General features: G+C 43.5%; 1 protein-coding gene across 4 annotated transcripts in view; it reads left to right on the top strand.

Annotated features, from left to right (window-relative positions):
• The window catches only part of LMO3 (LIM domain only 3), a 203,166-nt gene that overhangs the window by 67,960 nt on the left and 111,560 nt on the right, over window positions 1–23,646 (top strand). For 3 of the 4 annotated variants that reach the window (XM_085871054.1, XM_085871053.1, XM_085871055.1), the window contains exon 3: window positions 13,992–14,117. In XM_085871054.1, the coding sequence (XP_085727180.1) occupies window positions 13,992–14,117 (126 nt within the window). Of the gene's footprint in view, window positions 1–13,991; window positions 14,118–22,206; window positions 23,331–23,646 lie in introns of those variants that run through there. The other variant, XM_085871056.1, reaches the window with a different exon arrangement.

Here is a 23,646-nt window from a genome sequence, read left to right as displayed (position 1 = left end):
TTTAAGTGAACAACCTTACCTCCAAGTCTAGTTCCCTCTGCTCTCTCAGCATTTTGAAAAGCCCTAGCAATTCGAGGATGAACGTGTTCTGCCAATAACCCTCTCCTGGTTAAATTTCCTAAATGCAGGCTGATGCACACCTCAACTCTTGTTCCTCGTTTCTTTTGTCTGTGAAGCCACTCTCACTCTTCCCTCTCGGGCTTCGAGCAGCTGGTGCACCACTATCTTATGTCATCCCCTTTTTTTAGCCACAATCTTTTTTTTACCACTATTTATCCTACCTAACCCAATCCTATGACTTGCAGGTTACTTTTTGCCACCCACATCTCTCCTCTTTCCTGTTTGTTCATCCACTTGCTTTTGGTGTCCAACTGTTGTCCAACTAATAAACAATGGATGATGCTCTGGAGGTAATGGCTTCTCATTAGGATCTTGTCTGTGTTCGTTCAGTCTCCCTTCTCTTTATTTTTCCTTCTCCTTCATATCCCTCTCTCTCTCCCTCTCTCTCCTTTTCTCGATTCCTCCTTATCTCTTCACCTTTTCTCCATTTCTCCTCTTTATCTCCCCATTTATTTCCTCCTTCTTCATTATCTCCTTCTCTTTCTGCTCTATCTCCTTATCTCCTCCTTGTTATCCCCCTACTTAACTCATCTTCTCATTCTTGAATCTTCTCGTTATCTTGTCTTCTCATTATATCTTCATAATCTTGTCTTCGCTATCTCATTGTCCTCTTTTCGTCCTACTTATATAATCCTCTTCTTTACCTCATTCCAGCAAATACAACACGTCACTTCGCTGATGGGGATATTAAGGGTGGGGGAAGAAAGAGGGAGGGAGAGAGAGGAAGGAGGGGAGAGAGAACTGAGGAGAAGCAGGGTAGGGGAGAGGAGTGAGGGGAAGCTCGGAGGGGGTGAAGAAGGGGGGGCTAGGGAAAGGGGAGGGGGAGGTGAGGAGAGTGATGCCTCACCAAACATTGCTATACGTTGTGGTTGTGGGAGAAATTGGTGCTAGGAAGGGTTGTGTGAGAGAGAGAGACTGTGGAGAGACGTGGAGAGAGGTGGGTGGTGAGTGCTGCATTTTATTAGGTGGGGGGGGGAGCAATGAGTGGACAAAGAGAGACAGTGAAGAGGGGGGTGGGAAAGGTGATGGGAAGAGATGGGGTTAGCAAAGAGAATGACATGCTATGCTTAATAATTGAACATGCACACGCACACACACATACACACAAAGGTGGATACTTTGGAGATCTGGGGTAGAAGCATTTAATACCTAATACCTTTGCCTACCTGGCAAAGGTTTGCCTGCATGCATGTACATGCAGTTACCTTTATACCCTTCCGGTCGGTTCACTCTGTATCTGATTTGTACATGCTGCAGTCCTCTCGACAGATGGGGATGGGTGGAGGAGCACGGGGAGGGGGTAGGAGTGGAGTGGGGGGGAGGAGAGAGAGAGAGAGAGAGAGAGAGAGAGAGAGAGAGAGAGAGAGAGAGAGAGAGAGAGAGAGAGAGAGAGAGAGAGAGAGAGAGAGAGAGAGAGAGAGAGAGAGAGAGATATATATATATATATATATATAGATAGATAGAGATAGAGATAGAGATAGAGATAGAGATAGAGATAGAGATAGAGATAGAGTTCAGTGTCAGAAAGAGGGAGAAGGGTGGCATAGGGGTGAGGGAGGGAGAGGAGTGAGGGAGGGAGAGAGGTGAGGGTTTCCTGCAGATGAGACGCCTAGTTTAACGTCCATCCAAAAGATGGCACACACATTGATGAATCCCCCTTCCTGTGAAACACTGGGATGGCAGTGTTTAGCTGGGTTGGGATTCAAACCCAAGCTACACAGAGCGAGCATGCATACCTCTTGGCTTTCCTGCCATGATGTGGTGATTCACTACTTAATAACAACTGAAAACACTTTTTAGTCATTGTGATCATATCATTTATTTTACCTTCTTACCTCTGGTATAGAACCGCGGTTGTCACCATTGAGGCTTCAAGAACATATGCCAAGTGGATTCACCAAGCACTCCATGAAACGGTTGAATAATTTTTTTTTTTAATGAAACGTTTAATTTTTATCTGTATTTATCTCTGCCAAAGTGACGGGTCATCGAATGGAAGATCGTACATAAAGGGAAACATCGTGTAAAATAAAATTTCACATTTTCAATGAACCAGCCACTGCATGTTGCACCGCAGAACAACATGTGGCCAATGCACGCGAATGGCCCCTGAACTTTATATCAAAAAACTTTTTCAAGTTGATCGATAATTATAGTATTCAGTGACAGTGCGAATATTGTAGAGCACTTGCAAAGTGGCTTAATTACTCCATTGAAATGGTGGATAAGAAACGTCTCGCTTGGCACACGAATATCAATCACCAAACCGTCATATTAAACATAGAACTCCCGAAGAAGCCTGAAATGTTAAATGTGTCCGAATTAGACAAATGAACACATTTTTAGGAGTAGGAACTACTGCTAAGTTCAATGCTCGAGCTAAAATTTTGTAATTCGGCTTAGTTTAAGAGATGCTGAAAGTTATAGCATTTGTGGAAATGAAATAAAGCCACAGACACTGACATCTCCAGGCGTTTGTAAGCATTGCAATGTACCCAATGATTGGTAGCTATGATGAACAGTCATTCAATAATATGAGTGAGGAAAGTGGGGAAAAAAAATATTTTGAGCACTTTATCATGAAGAAATTGTTGCGGCCTGTTCCAATTCAATGCATGGTTGAGCAAACCAAAAAAAACATGGTGCCTTCAGATGCCAGTGAGGTTACCCAGGATACATCTTGAGACCCCATGGGGAGTGAGGTGGTTGAGGATGGTGCCTGATAAAGGATATAATTAAATAAGGCCATTAATTATCTTCAAAAGGGGTGTTTTAATTAACTCAAACACCCAATTTTCACTCATGCACAGCTTTGGAGTTCCCCATTGTATGCTTGCAGTTTCAGACTGCTAGGTGTCATGGTTTTGGAGTTGTGGAGGACACACACACACACACACACACACACACACACACACACATACACACACACACACACACACACACACACACACACACACACACACACACACACACACACACACACACACACACACACACTGATACACACACACATTGACATTTTTAGTAAATTAGTCTCTTCCTCCTCTTCATCTCCTCCTCCCCTTTATCTCCTTTCCCTCCTTATCCCCTCCTACACACTTTTATCTCTTTGAGGGTCTTGGCTTCTGGTGGAACTTAATGATAAAGGGCAACATGTTTGTGGAAACTAAAGGATATGGGTGGGTGGATGGACATGCACAAGGAGGAAAAAAGTAACAATGGCATGGAGAGGAACAGATTGGGAAAGATTTCTTACTCTCTCCTCTTTCCCTTCTCTTTCTGCAGCCATACTGCAATTGGCCCTTAATTCCAATCCAAAATTGTCCTGTTTTGGCTGCAGGTGAAAATCTCAGGGTGGAACTAGACCTTTGAAGGGGCTCGGACATACACTTTGCCTCATTTGCTCTATATTTGGTCCCCCCACCAAAGTACATGCAGTCACCCTGCTTGACCCGAGGACTTAACGTCAGACCTGTGGCTACAAAAATAGCGGCTGAATCTTTCTTTGCAAGGTTCCTTCGAATAATTTTTCCCTGTTTGCTAATTATCTTAATTTCTTGTTCTCGACATGCACCTGCTCTTGGATCCAAAACGTCTGTTACCATTTGATTCCGCCTTAACTCTGTTCATTCACAAATTGTCCACATCAACGTGCTGAAACAGACACTTTTACGTTTACAACGGTGAACATCGGACAATATGTATTATATAGACAGTGATGCAGATGCACAAAATTAATGGTCATAAAAGCTCTGCACCAGGATTATACGAAACTTCTTCTTCTTCTTTTGGCTACTCCCGTTAGGGGTCGCCACAGCGGATCATCCGTCTCCATTTTGCTCTGTCCTCCACATCTTCCATTGTCACACCCACCACCCGCATGTCTGCCCTCACCACATCCATAAACCTCCTCTTTGGCCTTCCTCTTCTCCTCCTACCTAGCGGCTCCATCCTCAGCATCCTTCTCCCGACATACCCCGCATTCCTCCTGTGCACATGTCCAAACCATCTCAATCTCACCTCTCTCACTTTGTCCCCAAACCGTCCTACCTGTGCTGTCCCTCTAATATACTCATTTGTAATCCTGTCCATCCTCGTCACCCCCAACGAGAATCACAGCATCTTTAACTCTGCCACCTCCAGCTCCGCTTCCTGTCTTTTTGTCAGCGCCACCGCCTCCAAACCATACAACATAGCTGGTCTCACTACCGTCTTGTATACTTTCCCCTTCACTCTTGCAGATACCCTTCTATCACAAATCACTCCTGAAACTCTTCTCCACCCACTCCATCCTGCCTGCACTCTCTTTTTCACTTCTCTGCCACACTCTCCGTTACTTTGCACAGTTGATCCCAAGTATTTAAACCCATCCACCTTCACCACCTCAACTCCTTGCAACCGCAGCATTCCGCCACCCTCTCTTTCATTTACGCACATGTACTCCGTCTTACTCCTGCTGGCTTTCATTCCCCGACTCTCCAGTGCGTACCTCCACCTCTCGAGGCTCGCCTCAGCCTGCTCCCTACTCTCCCTACAGATCATGATGTCATCCGCGAACATCATTTGTCCATGGAGACTCCTGTCTGATCTCGTCCGTCAACCTGTCCATCACCATTGCAAACAGGAAAGGGCTCAGAGTTGATCCTTGGTGCAATCCCACCTCTACCTTAAACCGGTCCGTCATTCCTACCGCATACCTCACCGCTGTCACACTGTCCTCATACATATCCTGAACCACCCTCACATACTTCTCTACACTCCCGACTTCCTCATACAATACCACAACTCCTCTCTTGGCATCCTATCATAAGCTTTCTCTAAATCCACAAACACACAATGCAACTCCTTTTGGCCTTCCCTATACTTCTCCATCAACATTCTCAAAGCAAACATCGCATCAGTGGTGCTCTTTCCTGACATACACCCATATTGCTGCTCACAAATCATCACCTCCTCTCAACCAAGCTTCCACGACTCTTTCCCATAACTTCATGGTGTGGCTTAACAACTTTATCCCTCTGTAATTATCCCCCGCCAACCAACGAAGTTGGTGGGGGATATAGAAATGGGTTCCGTCCGTCACATTTCGTTTCCGGAGCTTAACTACAAATCCCCTCAAGGTATATTGATGAAATTTGGTATACATAGCAAGCAAGTGGTGAACTGGTGCCTTTTGATATTTTCTAATTGATAGGTCACACGGTTTGGCAGCCATGTTGGATTCAAGAAAAATATTAAATAATGTTTTCTCTGGAATCACATAACCTAACGAAGCGAAAATTTGCAACTATCATCTTCCATCATGTCTGCATACAGAATAAAAATTATGACGTCACAAGTCACATGGTTTGGCGGCCATCTTGGATAGAAAAACACACCTCATCTGATTAACACGAACCTTCATACACGTATTCCACTGGAGGATTGGAGGCAGAATGTAAATTTATGATGTCGTAGGTCACATGGTTCGTCAGCCATCTTGGATTGAAAATTAATAAATTTTAAAAATCTTCTTCTCCAGAACGGCTGGACAGATTGAGGCAAAATTTCACATACACTTTCCCCAAGACATCCTTTCAGAAGTTTGTTAATTTCTAATTGATAGGTCACATGGTTTGGTGGCCATATTGAATTTACCCTAAAACCTTCAAACATCTTCTCCAGAACGGCTGGTCAGATCAAGGGGAAACTTCACGTACATATTGCACACGCTTTGAGAATATAAGTTTGTTAATCCTCATTTACTATGGCGGGGGATATGGAAGACTTTGTCTTCAACCACAGCTCTGCACATCACCCTTATTCTTAAAAATCGGTACCAGTACACTTAATCTCCACTCCTCAGGCATCCGCTCACTTTCCAATATTTTATTAAACAATCTGGTTAAAAACTCCACTGCCATCTCTCCTAAACATTTCCATGCCTCCACTGATATATCATCTGGGCCAACCGCCTTTCCACTCTTCATCCTCTTCATAGCAGTCCTCACTTCATCCTTACGAATCCGCCGCACTTCCTGATTTACTATCACCACCTCTTCTAACCTTCTCTCTCTCTCATTTTCTTCATTCATCAGCTCCTCAAAGTACTCCATCCACCTTCTCAACACACTCTCCTCGCTTGTCAGCACATTTCCATCTGCATCCTTTATTACCCTATCCTGCAGCACATCCTTCCCAGCTCGGTCCCTCCATCTGGCCAATCGGTACAAATCCTATTCCCCTTCCTTTGTATCCAACTTCTCATACAGCTTGCCATATGCATTTTCCTTAGCCTTCGCCACCTCTCTCTTCACCTTGCACCGCCACGCCTTGTACTCCTGTCTACTCTCTTCATCTCTCTGGCTATTCCAATTCTTTTTCACCAACCTCTTCTTCCTTATACTTTCCTGTACTTCCTCGTTCCACCACCAAGTCTCCTTGTCTTCCTTCCTCTGCCATGATGTCACACCAAGTACCTTCCTAGCTATCTCCCTCACCACTTCTGCAGTAGTTGCCCAGTCATCCCACACCTCTTTACCACCATCCAACACCTGTCTCACCTCCTCCCTGAATTTCACGCAACAGTCTTCCTCCTTCAGCTTCCACCATCTGGTCCTTGGTTCAGCTCTCACTCTCTTCCTCAACCTCACCACCAAAATCATCCGACAAACCACAATCCAATGCTGTCGAGCTACACTCTCCCCTGCCACCACCTTACAGTCTCTAATCTCTTTCAGGTTGCATCTCCTGCTTAAGATGTAATCCACTTGTGTGCACTTTCCTCCACTTTTGTACGTCACCCTGTGCACCTCCTTCTTCTTAAAATACGTATTTGCTACCACCATTTCCATTCTTTTTGCAAAATCCACCACCATCTGCCCTTCCACATTCCTCTCGTTGACACCGTACCTACCCATCACCTCCTCATCATCTCTATTCCCTTCCCCAACATGCCCATTGAAATCCGCTCCAATCACCGCTCTTTCTTCCTTGGATACACTCTCCACCACTTCATCTAACTCACTCCAGAAATCTTCTTTCTCCTCCATCTCACACCTCACTTGCAGGGTATATGCACTGATGACATTCATCATCATCCCTTCAATTTCCAACTTCACATTCATCACTCGGTCAGACACTCTCCTCACCTCCAATACCCTCTTAAAATAATCCTCCTTCAGGCTTACCCTGACAGCATTTCTCCTCCCATCCACACCATGGTAGAACAGTTTGAACCCACCTCCGATGCTCCTGGCCTGACAACCCATCCACTTGGTCTCTTGTAAACACAGTATGTCCACCTTTCTTCTCTCCATCATATCAGCCAACTCTCGCCCTTTGCCAGTCATCGTCCCAACATTCAAAGTTCCAACTCTCACCTCCACACTTCTACCCTTCCTCCTCTCCCACTGCCTCTGGACATGACACAATTTTCTTCAGTATTTTTGCATTACAGCTTTGAGCATTCAAACAAAAGTGGAACATAAAAAGGTGATCACCTTGAAAAACAGCATTCATCGAGAAGAAGTACACAGATAGAGTAGCTTTTTCAACAATTTTGCTGCAAGGGGTTAAGTAATAGGGGGTTTGAACACAAGCAAAAATCATTTGAGTCCCAACCTTGCTGGTAGGAGGCCTGCGTGACGACCCACACAGGAGTCGTGCTAAACGACCCAGCAGAGGAGTCATGCTAAACGACCCAGCAGATGAGTCGTGCTAAACGACCCAGCAGATGAGTCGTGCTAAACTCTAAACGGCATCCCACCTACACTGTGGAAACTACTTGGTTTGTACACAAAATCTTGCACATTACATGTACATCATTCTGTGACACGTTGTACATACACCGGAACATTGTAGCAAAATAAGTTTCTTTCTTATTTTCACACCCAAACCTGGCTTTTATATCAACCCAACTGACTTCCCATTGTTGGCATCCTCTCCATGCATGCCAAGCTCTCATCCAAACCAGTAGGAGAGCGTTTTCTACAATGGGGTCAAAGGGAATGGATTGGAACGCCTTGTGTTCCAACAAAGTCTGTGTACAGGATTTATAATATGTAATCGATACCATGAATCAGTGATTAGTTTTCAAAGAGACTGAAGATGACAAAAGGTAAGGGTTGGAATTATCACCTGATACAAGCCTGGAATTGGCTTAGTGGTTAGGGTGGCTGCCTTGAGATCTTAGGGTCCTGAGTTTGAGCCATGTTGGTCACTGAATAAACACCAGGTGGGGTTGATTCAGTCCGTCATCCTTCTGAGGTCAGCGAAATATGTATCGGTGTACTGGAATAGGGGCACAACATCAGTGGCATGGTTGCACCCAAGCAAAATCATAGCTAACTGGTGGTCAAGCTGCCATACACAAGAAGAAGACCACCTATCAAAGTTTTCCTGTTTATTTTATTCATGGTTATATATTTGGCACTAAAACTTATTTTTCTTTTGCGTTATTTTTGTGAGAGAAATCTGACTTAGAACTAAAAATGAGAACTGTGAAATCGTTCCTCGTCTTTTCAATATCGCTGTGTTTGTACGACTTCATATGATTTAATTTTCAATGGCAATTCACCTTTACTATGCAGTTGTTTTGTGGAATTACTTTGCATTATCCTTTGGTAATTAGATGTTACTTCATTTTTACCTGACGTGCACAAAGTTAAAAGTGGAGTTAAAGGCCCTGTCACACCTTGACGATTTAGCCAGCGTATGCCGACGTATGAAAAATTTGTCTAAAACGCTGGCACACGTCGAATACGTATGGGTAAGTTTTGTATACGTTAAGAGCACGCTGACATTCGTCGTAGTACGCTGGCATACGTTGTAGTACGCTGGCATACGTCGTAGTACGACGAGCTGTTAGACAAATTTTCCATGCTTTAAATTTTTCGACGTATCCAGCGTATGACTCACACGTTCCGCATACGCTGGCCATAAGTTATAGGCACGTTACGCGATCGTTGACACACGTCGACACACGTTACTTGTAAGTTACTCACAAGTCGAAACACGTAGAGGTAATGTTTAGCGTACCCGAAACTTATTTCTAACCTATGAGTAACGTGTTGTAGGCACGTTATGCGATCGTTGACACACATTAATTGTAAGTTACTCACAAGTCGAAACACGTCAAGGTAATGGTTAGCGTCAGTGTTCCAGACTCCCTGTTTTTTTTTTTTCTTCGGTATGACGGTGATGTTGACACTTCGATTTCTAGTGCGGTTATAATACAATATAATTAATAGGCTGTCGCTCAACGATTTAAATCATAACTGCACTAGAAATCGAAGTGTCAACATCACCGTCATACCGAAGAAGAAAAAAAAAACCAGGGAGTCTGGAACACTGACGCGAACCATTACCTCGACGTATTTCGACTTATGAGTAACTTACAAGTAATGTGTGTCGACGTGTGTCAACGATCGCGTAACGTGCCTACAACTTATGGCCAGCGTATGCGGAACGTGTGTCATACGCTGAGTACGTCGAAAAATTTTCAACATGCTGAAAATTTGTCGACGTACTATGACATATGCCAGCGTGCTCTTAATGTATACAAAACTTACCCATAACGTATTCGACGTGTGCCAGCGTATTCGGCAAATTTTTCATACGTCGGCATACGCTGGCTAAATCGTCAAGGTGTGACAGCGGCTTCACACTTCGATGTCTAGTGCGGTTATGATTTGAATCGTCGAGCCGCAGCCTATTAATAGCCTATGCCACGTGATCATCGGCAATACGCTGCCGCGCTATGCATAAGTTCGACTATCGTTGGGCATACGTTGTGAACGCCGACAACACGCTCAGCATTCGTTGATATAAGTTATCTATATGTTATCGAAACGTTCTGTGTACGTTACTAATACGTTATGCATACGTCCAACTCGTTATGAATACGTCCAAAACTGGAAGAAAAAAAAAACATCAATAGTTCAGCGTACGCCAGCGTTTTACATACATTTTGATACCTTGCCATACGCTGGCTAAAACGTCAAGGTGTGACAGGGCCCTAAGCAATTGGTTCACTCTGTTTATCTGTCCACAAATGTCAGTTTATGATTGAGAAACAACTTCATTTCAATTGAATGTTATATTTTGAACATGAATCTGAACATGAATTGGAAAATGAACCTGTAGTTTTTACAGTACTTTTAGCTCTGATCTTTTCCTGATCACACATGCGCACAGAGGAGTGAGATAATATTTTTCACTCTGTCTGCCTGTCTGGCAGTCAAAAAAATTTGAAAATCATTCCAAACAGGAAACTTACTGTTTTTAACGACGTCATAAAGGACACAAACAACAGGCACGAATAACTCATGTAACGTGTTAGATAGGGTGGTGGAAAAGACGCTGCATCAATGGCAGTAAACTTCTAAAAAAAAGAAATTTCTGCAGCCTTTCAAATCTTTATTTTATTTTAATTTAAATTATGTCCTTGAGCACTGTAGAACACAAATCGCCTTTTTTTTGGCAATTTCACAAACCTTCCATTTAGCAGTATTTGGCCAAAATATTACGGCATGTTGCATCATTTCTTCCAGTCAAATTTGCTGCTCGAAGGCCCTTCCCTTGTCCTTTTTTTTCTTTCTCTCAAGACTGCACGAGGTAAGGTGTTCTATGAACTCTCTAGTTTGCTTAAATACCATAATTTTATGTAATTTTAAGCATTTACTTTCTGTAACTATTGCCTAACAAACACTTGCATAATTTGTATGATCTCATTGTGTCTATTACCTGGGCCTCTGCTTCTCAGTTCCCAGGTTTATGGTCAGAGTTGTGACCCAACGATGTACTCTTATAAAAACAACAATAGATATTTTTCCATCCACAGATTGTAGAAAGGATAACCAGCTCGAACAGCCAATCCTTCCTCCTGGGTAAGCCACTAACGAGTGCTTATGCTTTAAACCCTTCTAATTGGTCAAACCCTGCAATAACCATGCGCCGTTGATAAGGCCTAGGCCAATCAGAGGCTAAGCAGGATGTAGGCAGTTGTCAAATCATGCTTTTGGCAGCCATCACACTTCCTTCTGGACAAGATGGAGAGCATGAACGTGGATAACCGCTCATCACAAACATTAACCAAGCTGACCTCATCATCGATATAAACATGCCTCTTGTGTGTTTTCTGAAGTGCTCGTACATTGCGGTGCACGACGTGGCGTGCCCTACTGGTTATGTGATATAATGGCAGTTTTACCATCAGTCTGCTCATTCCATAATTATATTTTAGTTTTATTTCTGTGCGCAGTGATATATGCTCGTGGAGGAGCGAACTGACAGAGCAGCATAAAGATAAGATAGAATAGTTCCATCCCGTAAGCGAGCATACTATAGTGTTCTTTGAAGCTTTGAGGCTTCGATAGGTTTGCACTGATCTTGTGTTATTTCTTTCCTTACCAATGATGACAATATTTCAAAACACCTGTCCATTGCTGGTGTTAGTCTGAATTTGGTGATCCCACCTGACTGTTCCACTATGCCTTTTGCATGCGAGTTCATGGTATTGTCCTGTAAAGGTCTCCCCCACCCAACCTCCACTTCTGGTAACGATTCCCTATGAGTGAATTTAATTTGCTCTCAAGTAACGACGAGGGCGTGATGGTTGAGCAACAGATTTGCGATCACTTGCTTCTTTTTCATCCTCCCCCCCTTGAACCAAACAGGAAGTGTGCGAACCTGTGTGTGTTGTCGAAATATTCATTTCTTTTCAGCAGCTTTTCTATCACCCTCGAAAGCAAATCTGGCAATGCAAACTTTCGCAAACTATTCACCATTACACCCTATTTTGGGTCTACTGTCTGTGTGGGCACTGGCTTTGAAATGTACATCTCGACAGCTTTATCTTTCTCTTCTTTGCTTCATTTTCTCCTTACCTTCGTTGTCTTCTACAATTCACGTAGCTTGCTGGCCTCGCACTACCACGTACTGTGCTGTGTATACATACAGTCCTTCTTGTGCCATGCATGATAGTCTTGGCCCCCAATATCAACCGTTGGACTAACTCCATGATGGAATGCAATGAAGCAAGTTTAAAACCATCTTCATGCGCTCTTTATATTTGTTCTGCAATTAATGGGACAACCAGATTCTGAGATTGCAATCGATATCGTTCATGCTTTGATTAAATTGTGGGTTCGAATTTCCTTGGTGTGATATATTTTTTATTTTATTTTTAGGATGCTCTGATGTTGTTGCAGAATCTGCAGGCAATTGTTGGTGTTGCTCGGTTTTCTTTCAACGAAACCGGCGTCGATGCTTGAATCGTAATTGACAGTAACTCATCGACTGGGTAACCTTGCCAGTGGTGGTATATTTTTGTGCAACCTTTGGGTCTTATTGCCACAACTCGTTAGTTGGGGGGGGGTTTTTGGAATGCGTGCAAGCATGTCAAAGCTCATGATGCGGTCGTTGGGTACTTTATTTTAGCAGGTCCAAACTGTTCAATAAATAGAGCTGGGATTCATTAAGGAATAGTGGGCTAATGAGGAGTCCGGTTTGTGGTTGGCCCATCTTCCTTATGGCACACATACCCCGTGTTCTCATTTAATGGTGCTAGTGACTCACGCTGTCACTCGGGTATAATTGGCTCCTTGTACTGAAGTTCACAAACACACTTGCTTTGTGCAGAAAAACTTCTGATTGGGGGAAAATGTCACCTTGTTAAGTCAAGGGCCGCCAGTGGAACCAGCCATAAATCACTGCCAGGATGTCAGCGGTACGTAATTGCTCTGATGAGCGCGCTGCGGGTGGAAAGGCATGTAATAGCATCTGCCGTTCCCAGAGTCCCACGCAGCCGTAAGCGGCAGAGAGCCCTGCCTGCTTTCCTGTAGGAATTGGATCGATGCTAAGGCTTGTTCGTCCGTGAGCTGGCTTGAGTAACGAGGAGAGACTAGGCTTAGAGCCCCAGAGGTGAGAGAGATTCTTCTTATTTTTTTATAAACTTTTTTTTTAAACTTTTCCCTGCTGTGAATGCTACGTGGAACTTGCTACCAATTGGTAGACAATTTTAATTGCTGAACTGCTATATTTTTTTTTTTAAATAGGGGCAGCTGGGCTGCTGGCCTTCGGTTGCTTGCCAAATTGGCTTCCCAACAATGGCACATGGTCAGCCACAACCTCCCCCACCTTGGCCCTCCATGCACGCACCTGCTGCACCCCGGGGACTCCCTGGCAAACACAAAATTGCTCGGCCCACTCTCGCTGCCGCTTCCCAGCCACGTTCGTCAGGGTGATTGATGGAGCCAAGTCTTGTCCCCCCATTACTGGGGTTAATGTAGTGTTTAATTAACTGTCATTTGCTTCGTAATGGTTGGATGATTAATGACTTGCTGTGATGCAAAGACGCGCACCCTGATAGGCCAAGCTCCAAACCAATAGATTTTGCTCGTCGATAATGAAAGACCATTTTTATGGCTTTTTATCTGCATTAAAACCATCCTGAATAATTAGTTCTATTTTGCAGTCTAGTGCTGTACCTTTCTCTTGTAATGGGAACAAAGAATGAATGATATTATTCTGAGCCTTTCTCGCAGTAGGCCTTGCTGGTGATCTATTTGATTGAAAAGAAATACTGTAAACATAAATGGCATTATTTAGTAACGCTAACAGTAATATCCATGAAAGATTGATGGATGTAAAATGGAATAAGCGGAAAGCAAGCTGAAATCAGTTTCCACATATATTCTTTTCTGTTGCAAAAATTGTTTGTGTTGCTTTCCAGTCTGTGTCCTCAAAATTGCGTACAATCGGTCATGTGCTAAAAAAAAAAAAAAGGTGGTCTTTCAGAATGCGTATTACACTTGTGAAAAACAAATGTAAACTTGATCGCTTATCCAGCACACGTCCTGATGGACCATGTTGATCACACCTCTGCACAGGCTGTTTGGGGTGACGGGTAATTGTGCTGCCTGCAGCAAGCTGATTCCGGCCTTTGAGATGGTCATGCGTGCCCGAGATAATGTCTACCATCTTGACTGCTTTGCCTGCCAGCTCTGCAACCACAGGTGGGTCTTTCTGCACAATGTTGTGTACACTTAACCATGACCATGTTTTCTTTCATCAGAGTTTTATCAGGATATAACGACGTGAGTGTCAAACAGGATGCTTCCTGACGCTTCAACATTATGAAAAGGCAGAGAGCATTTTTGTCACAGTACTGACGTCATCATAACCAGCTCCGAGCCTAACACATCTTTTTTTGTTTCTCTTTGCTGTTTTTTTTATATCTATACATGATCGAGGCTCGTGGAGGAGCTAGAGCAGAATACAAGGGAACAAATCGGAAAGGAGGAAACACCAACGGCAGAGTAGAAGTGACAGTGAGATCAAGGGGATGGGGAGAAGAACAAATGGGGGCGAACAAGCTGAATTAAACACAGCAAGAAGAGGAAGGGAGAAGTGTGGATGAAACAGAAAAGGAACAAACCAATCGCCAACTAACAAATGAAAAGAGGTGAGAGAGAGAGAGACAGACAGACAGACAGACAGACAGACAGACAGACAGACAGACAGACAGACAGACAGACAGACAGACAGACAGACAGACAGACAGATCACAATAACCTGGAAAAAGGAGTGCTTGGGAATGGGGTCATTTGTGGTAGAAGAGATGAGCATGGATGTAGGGGTGACCTGTGGTAGGGGTTAACAGCAGTGTCTTGAAGCCCTGGAGGGAAGAATAGAACTGATCATACTGGGGAAGTTGGTTCCACAGAGGAGAGAAAAGAAGAATAAATGAGTGGAAGTGAGCAGTGGGCCTGAATTTTGAGAGTTTACAAGAAGAGGATTACTGGTAGACAGTGTGCATCCTGCATAATCCTGGGAGAAACAGAGCCAAGAGAGAGCAGAGGATGCAAGACTAACTGGAAAGGCACTCAGTGGAGCACATACCTCTGCCAGGCTGATTAGTTTACGTTTTGCATCCCACTGATAAGCCGGATCTGGATTCTGACCTGAAGTAAAATTTAATGAGTTAGTTCTTGTCACCTAACCAACTCATCCACCAAGTTCCGTCCGTATCCGTACATAACTTTTTGAAATATTGAGCTATATATCGTTTTCACACGATCACTCAATGGTGAAGAATCGCATTAAAAAAAATTGTCGGATCCGGATCCGATCTTCACCAAAAAGCAATGACTTCTTCCATGTTACATACCCAACCTGACCACCAAGTTTCGTCCGAATTCGTCCACAACTTTTTGAAATGTCATCCTATATATCATTCTCACCGTATCACTCAATGGTGAAGAATCATTTAAAAAAATTGTCCGATCCAGATCCGGATTCGGATCTTCATAAAAATCGAATCATTTCGTCCTTGTCACATACCCAAACTCTCCACAAAATTTCGTCCAAATCTGTCCACAACTTTTTGAGATATTTTGTTCACAAACAAACAAACAGACAGGGGTGAAAACATAACCTCCATCCACCTTCGGTGGCAGACGGAAAAAGGACGCAGTAGCACACTGATGATACAACGATACCCTTTGTTTTGTATGATACAGACACTCCTAAAGTTTACTTTCTTTTCATGTTTGGTGCTTTAATGTAAAAGAAAATGGCGACTCCACACGAGAAAGCTCAGTGCGTCAAATGGTTCATCGAGACGAGATCCGACACGCAAGTTCAGCGTAATTTCCGTACAAGATATGGAAGGAATCCGCCATCGTGGATTAGTATCAGAGAGTAGTACAAGAGGTTTAAGGAGATTGGAAGTTGTCAGAAACAGAAAAGTACCGGTCGACCAAGCACAAGTACAGCGTAATTTCCGTACAAGATATGGAAAGAATCCGCCATCGCGGACTAGTATCAGAGAGTATTATAAGAGGTTTAAGGAGATGGAAGTTGTCAGAAACAGAAAAGTACCGGTCGACCAAGTACAAGTGCAGCAGACGGTGAACGAATGTGTGAATCATTTCAACAAAGTCCCAGAAAATCAATTTGACGTGAATCTCGAGAACTGGGACTACCAATCATTACTGTACACAGGATTTTGCATCAAAGACTGAAGCTTTATGCTGAAAGGGTGTAGATTATTTAGGAACTCAAACCAAATGATGAACCCAAACGCAAGGTATTTGATTTGTAAATGCTCAGTCGCATAGAGGATGATGAAGATTACCTGAAAAAGGTCATGTTCACAGTCGAAGCTTCCTTTCATGTATCGGGGAAGGTCAACCGGCACGATGTGAGGATCTAGGGCTCTGACAACTCCCTCGTGGTCATTGAACACATAGGCAACTGTCCAAAGGTCAATGTGTGGCGTGGCCTTCTCCATGACCGCTTGGTGGGTCCGTTTTTCTTTGCGAGGGATACTGTGACCTCAGCAATTTATATGAATATGTTGGAAGGATTCACCTTCCCACAGATTGAAGACCTGCAACCCAATATCATTTTTCAACAGTACGGCGCTCACCCTCATTGGGCCTTAGTCGTTCGAGCCATCCTGAATGAAACATTTCCAGGTCGATGGATTGGCTGAAAAGGACCAACCGCTTGGTGCCCACGATCTCTAGACATAACCCCCCTTGATTATTTTTTTTTCTGTGAGGGTTTGTCATAGATGTTTGTTTGTTTGTCATAGATAGGTTTGTCATAGATGTGAGCCTGGTGTTGGCACAGTGGTTAGGGCAGCGGCTTGGGATCCAAAAGGTCCTGAGTTCAAGCCCCGTTGAGCCACTGAATTAATATACCAGGGGGTTGACTCAGCCTGTCATCCTTCCGAGGTCGGTGAAATGAGTACCAGTGTACTGGGCCGGTGTATACCCCGGTTAAAATAGGTGTACCATATCCCTGTGTCGTAAGAGGCGACCAAGGTTGCGTCAGGAAGGGCATCCGGCGTAAAACATGTGCCAAATCACTATGCGGATCATACAGATGATCTGCTGTGGCGACCCCGAACGGGAGCAGCCGAAAGAAGAAGAGAAAGAGGTTTGTCATAGATGTCAACAACACCAAGGTGGCAAACCTGCAGGGTCTTCATTCACGGATCACAGCTGCATGCACACCGGTGGACACAAACATGCAAAGCCGCACATGGCAAGAACTCGTGGACCGCCTTGATGTGCTACACATGACAAACGGTGCTCACATTAAAGTGCATTCATGGTGTGTACAAAACGTTACGTTTGGCACAACCCCAACACAGCAAATTACCCAAAGAACACCAGCTTTCACCCTTGTTTTAGGGGAATTTCAACAAACTAATTATATAAACAACGTTGCATTACAGACTTTCAGGGAGATGTGCATAAACATTGATCTTTATAAACAGCTGTCAATCGTCATTCGACAGGTGGAAAAACAACTTGGCTCTGTAATTTAGAAAACACGTTGATACGGCAAACGGCTGGGAAATTGGGTGTTATCAAATATATTTTGCTTTGAAACTCACAAAGGGAAACCATATAACTTTTCTAAATCACACCCGGTTCATATAAAATAACGAATTCTTTCAAAACAGTCACGAGGACAAAGGAAAACGTGATTGCTCATATGCTGCTGAGGTTAAAAGTTGAAACCTCCACCACCCATCTTCATCATAAGATATTTGATGAAACTTTTCCACTACGGTTCCCATAACCAAGCATGTAAGCATGCACCTACACCCATGGAGAGTCCCTTTACGGATCCAAATCTACCTATACATATGTACCACGTCCATGTGTGCTGTCTACGTACCTCCACCTTGTAACAACTGCTGACTGTACATCCTGATTGGGAGATGAACTGTTCCGGTATCGGCTGTAGTAGTGTAGGGCGCTTGGCAAGTGGTTTAAGCATTCAATCAAGCACTCCAATTTAGTGGTTGATAAGGAACGGCCGGCTTGGTAAGCGATAGCCAGCTGATTGGTAATGACACATACCCGCAAAAAAACTAAACATCGCCAATTTCTTAACACTTTTGGATTTCACTCCAGATTTCGAGTTATTTATTCCACGTGATCCGATCCTCCAAACTTAAATCATATATCAATTACATATTGAATTATTCCGTGAGAGGAGATCATGGAAGAGTGCATCGTATAATGCATGAAATCACTCCAAGCTCCTAATTTGAAAAATATAGCACTTACAAAAGTGTTTTGTAGGTATGTAGATGAGGCATTCGATGACATGAGTGAGGAAAGTGAAGAAAAAAAAACATTTTGAGTGCTTTATGTTTGATAAACTGTTGCAGCCTGTTCCAACTCTAGGCATTGTTCAGCTGGCGAACAAAATAGCGAATTAAGACCCCAGCGAGGAAAAGCGAGGTAACCAGGATGTGCTTCAATACCCTAGTGAGGGAGACTGAGGTTGCCGAGGGTCGCCTGATGAAGGATATAATTAAATAAGGCTCTTAATGATCTTCAAAAGGGGTGTTTTAATTAACCCAAACACCCAATTTTCACTCATGCACAGCTTTGGAGTTCTCTTCGTGTGCATGCAAAGTTTTGGGCCACTAGGTTTCATGGTTTTGCAGTTATATGGATGGGACACACACACACACACACACACACACACACACACACACACACACACACACACACACACACACACACACACAATTATCATTTATTAGTATAGATTGCCATTGTTTTCTGAAAAGTGATCTCACACCATTTTAACGATAATTTACAGCGTCGTAATGTTGTTGAAAAGGAGGCTTTGCTTTTTGTCATCCGTGGTTCTACGCTTGATTCTGATGCATTGGGGGCTAATACAGATGCCACAACTGATCACAGGAAGATTTGTGACAAAAAATTTCAACATCTCATTCATATCGTATCATTTTCACATTCATTACTCGGGCTGATGGAAACGCCTGGCTAAGTTAACAATGTTTAAGAAGAGGCTTAAACATTCACTGAAAATAACATACTATTATGACGTACTGACACATTGGGCATTATCGTGCTCCTTGTTTCCTCATTGTACCTTCTTCGGGAAAATTCTGTTTAACTGTCATCAATTCATTGTAGATAGGTTTCCCACAATTGCTGGCAGAGATGCGCAGGAGAAAAACAGCACATGGTAATCTCCATCATAGCGTCGGCTTGCTTGGAAATTGCCAATTAAGGTGACTACTTCAACATGAACTTATTATGAATCGGTATTACGAATTGCTTGTTAAAGAGGTCAAATTGTTGTTGCTTTAAACTAGCCACAGAGACTGCTTCGGCAGCACCGACGCTCTGTTTAGAGCACCGTTGATCACCTGATCTGTTTAGAATTCCATTTTGACAGAATTCCATCAGACAAATAGCGGAGTCTTGTTATAAAAACATTTTTTCTCCCCTTAGACCAGTAGTTGCTTGGAAATTCATTATATTGGGTCGCCGAAATAGGTGACCCTTATTGTCAGTGATTCTGTCTGTTTGTTTGGATGTTTGTTCGTTTGTCATCAGCATAATTGGTAGTAAACGTGGGCGGATTTTGACCAAACTTGGGTGGTAGGTACATCTTATGACCTGGTGCTTTGGAAATTGTGATGGTTGCTAGGGACGCTTTGGTTCCCGAGCAACAACCGAAAAACCTTCAAAATTGGTACCATTCACGCGAAATCTATTCCGAAAGCCATTATCCCACGTTGGGTTATGAAATTTGGCACGAATGATCTGCAGGTGATGCTCGATCAAATATATTCCGGGTTTTGTGATATATGGAATACTTTACCCACAGCGCCCCCTACAATTAGGGTATGCGTGAAAATTGTTGAAAATTGAAGGCCCCCTAGTGACCAGGTGAGTGCATCGATACGAATGAAACTTTGCAGGTTCATGGTACTCAATGAGTACTACAACTTTGCCTCAGGACATATTGACCGATTTTGCTTCGGTCAGGGGTCAAAGGTCAATTAGTGCAAAAATCGATAATATGCAAGAGCTGGAGGTGCCTTCGCGCCAAATGCTACTCCTCCTAGGGTTATGGTCAGATGATCATGAAAATTCACACTAATCGTCTGGAATACATTGTGCACAAACAGTCATGCTGGATTTTCGATTTAGATCTTTGTTCACCCACAGCACCCCCTCGAACTTTGGGGATTTCCGATTTCAAACCACATTTTCGGTACTTTTCATTCAAATGGATACCGAGTAGTTATCATTCAATGCAACTGGATGAGAATTGATATGCATAATCTTAAGGTGATTCCCTATCCGCTATATGACATCCATTTTGCTCTATATCTTATAGTTTCCATGCTCGGCGACCCATCGCCGCCTTCCGGCTTGTCAGTACTCTTTCCCTCCCCCTCTCCCCACCTCCTCCTCCCACCTTCCAAAAAATAAATAAATAAACTCAGCTCCCTCGCAGGGAGTTATATTTGTTGTTCGTCGTGAGAATGCCATAAGCACGTGTCCATCTTCAATTTACACAACATGATGAATGATGCATACAATTTAAGGAAGAGCACAACAGGAGGCTGTTTTTGTGATGTGTGCTTTTATTAACATTCAACAAGCTAACAATGTCGATGCACAAACCCATACGTACACAGCTACTTTATCAAGTTAAAGCAAAAGAGAAACTAAAAGTACAGCTGAGCTTTAAACACAACAGGGCAGTTTTAAAACATTAACCTATGTCTTCACTGCAAGTATGCACGACACATGCCTGAGGCTATCAAATGTATTGGGCAAAACATTATCTCACCACCATTGCCTCCTGCATATTTTAATGAACACTTTGCGAGATAAAATTACACCGTTGATGAAGTTGCAGCATCAGATCTAAAAGCCACAGCGTTCCCATGATCGAGCAATGCGTGGAGAAGAAGGTTCTAGAAGGAGGCTTTGACTGCATTGTGCCACCCTCATGGCACCAGCTGCTTTTTGATCATCTGAAAAGTCTGCGATGACATCTTGAGATGTCACAGGGCTGACAGGATGGCCTAGAGGTACGCACACTCGCCTCGAAGCCGCCTAGCCTGGGTTTGAATCCTGACCCAGCTGTAAACTGTCATCCTGGTATTTCGCAGGCTGTGTGATTCATCAATGTTTGTGCCGTCCCTCGGATGGACATTAAATGGATGACCCATCTGCCGGTATTGATGGTGGGCGTTAGAGATCCCACGGTGTCCTTTATGAAGAGTAAGTGGGTTATCGCCGGCACCATGAACAGATTACAAATTCCTGCCCGAACCAGCAGAGGGCCTTGCGTCAGAGCTGCACATCCACACCCTCAGCCAGTGATGCTACCCTGCAGCCTTGTGATGCATACCAAAGAAGAAGATGAGATCTGACACAAATATAATCCAAGAAATCTGATCTCGTGATAAATCGGGAGGATGTTACGGCAACAATTAAAACACCTTCATCCTTGGAGCATTTCACTGAACTCGAGGCCCTCCATCATTATGTTATTGCTATCATGGTGTGAGGTTGCTGTGTACCAGGACCGCGAGTAGTATGATATAAACAATGAAGCCTCGGCATCATCAAACTGAGATAAATGCACCCAACAGCACATGTACTTTCCTTTTTGGTCCTTCTTGGTACCGGTACTCATTTTCAAAGCACCTGAAAGTGTGCCCTGCTTCTGCTGTATGAATCTTCATGCCCTCCTCGTTGATATTAGACAATGCTGTATAGTCCGTGCTGGGCATGTCTCCATTGGGATGTGCCGTGCCTTTGACTCTTGTACAAAACTTCATCCTACAAGTTTCAGGTATAACATCTGTATCTTGCACATCAGGAAGCACCTGCCAGAAGGAGAACCCCAAATGGCAATGAGGCTGCCTAATTCTGACTGATTGAGGAAGAAGATTCGTTTGAGGAATCCAAGTTTGCCAAACTGCCCCAACAGCATATAATTTATTATTATTATTTATACATGCTAATTTAACTACTTGTTATTATTATTATTACGAGCAGGGTACCTGCCAGATGGTCGATCTTGTTCAAAGCGTACAACACGTTATTCTGGTACAACCTTTAAATTTGCACGGTGTATAGGCAACGGACTGCTGCCTCGATCGCTTCTCAAAATACAAAATAACCCAGGTTATGTTTATGAAGTAAAAACATCCGTTCTGTTTTTGTGCATATATAATGCATCATGGTCATATAGCTCAGACAATTCTAATTCCACCCACCCTCCCCAAAGGAAGAAAATGCCAAGATGAATGAAAAACAAAAATAATTGAAAACTTCATGGAATCAAATGAAACTTGCACAGGCACAGCTTTAGGGTGCCCTCATTAATCCCTGAGTTTCAGCTACCTTAGTCAAATCCTCTCTGAGAAGTAGATGACACACATACATACATACATACATACACACATACTGTTACGTTTGTGGGAAAGGGGGGGGGAGTTAGATATTACCATAGAGCAGATATGAATATATAGAGTAGCATGGACCGTGTACGAGTAGTTAGTTTGCCCATCTCGATGTAATAAGTATGGAAACGTTAGCTGAAGAATTGTCTGGTTTGAATGTGCAACATACAGGGGGTGGTGTGTGGTAATAGGGATTATGGTGAAGGAAATTGTGAATATAACCTCCACGTCGACCTTGACCGGGGGTGCCGGGAGACATTGCAAGCAAAGGGGCAGAGCTTGGATCGCCTCGAGAGTGAGGGGAGGAACGTTTGCTGCTTCCCAATGGGCGGAGCTCGAACTGCCGAGATGGTGGCGGAGTTTTTCGTTCCCCCGGGGAAAAAAGAGAGGAGTTAATTTGGGTGGTTGGGGTTCAACAGAGGAGGACTGTCAAGGTTGGGATAGTCTGAGGTGAACACGACGAAAGGAGAAGCATCGATGTCTGAAGAAAACGATTTTATAAGGAGAAAGAGTGTAAGGAGAGTTTTGAGGAGGTTGTCCTGCCTGCCTGCCTGTTTTTGTCGCCCTTGTGTCCATTTGTCGACCTGCCTCTGTGCTTCATCTCCTCATCGTCCTGCTCCTTATCCCTCGTTGTCTGCTTGTGGTTGGCCCGCACCCGTGCTTTCACCCGCTACCAACAGAGCTGAGTCCCCCGGTTTTTGTCCCTTTCCCTGTCAGTGATTGCTCCTGGTGTGTGGCACCTTAGATTTCTGAAGATTCATTTTGATTCTCGTTGTATATAATTTTTTATTATCGATTCCGTGTCCCCCTTTCTTCCCCACCACTACCCGCCATCGTATCCCTTCGCCGGTCAATCATCCATGAGTTATTGTTTGTACCTTCAGGAATAAACCCATTGGCTTCAAAAGCTTTAAGGTTCTCGTGTTTCTCTTCACGACCTGCGCGGGCATTGTCCGCCATAATTCGGAACGTCGTCTGAGGGGGTAAAAAGCCAGTTCGGCTCATCCGTCCACCGTCGGTGTTAAGTGACCTGGACATGACAATACATACATACATACATGTATAATTTCGTTATGTCACAACTAGTGACTAAAAATGATATTTTGTTGTTGTGCATATTTGCTATACTGAGGCTATACTGGATATAACATCAGCATTTCTGATTTTAGTAATCCAAGTTATCTGTCATATCTAAAATGGTTTCAAAAAATCTCTGTAAAAGAAGTCTTGCTTCATCTTCTGTCCACTGTGAGTCTTCACAGGGA

The sequence above is a fragment of the Eptatretus burgeri genome, chromosome 2 (assembly GCF_056783735.1).
Source record: "Eptatretus burgeri isolate ZD-2024b chromosome 2, Ebu_testis_v1, whole genome shotgun sequence".
Lineage (NCBI taxonomy): Eukaryota > Metazoa > Chordata > Myxini > Myxiniformes > Myxinidae > Eptatretus > Eptatretus burgeri.
Note: the sequence above shows the minus strand (reverse complement) of the source record. Positions and strands in the feature narration are given on the sequence as shown.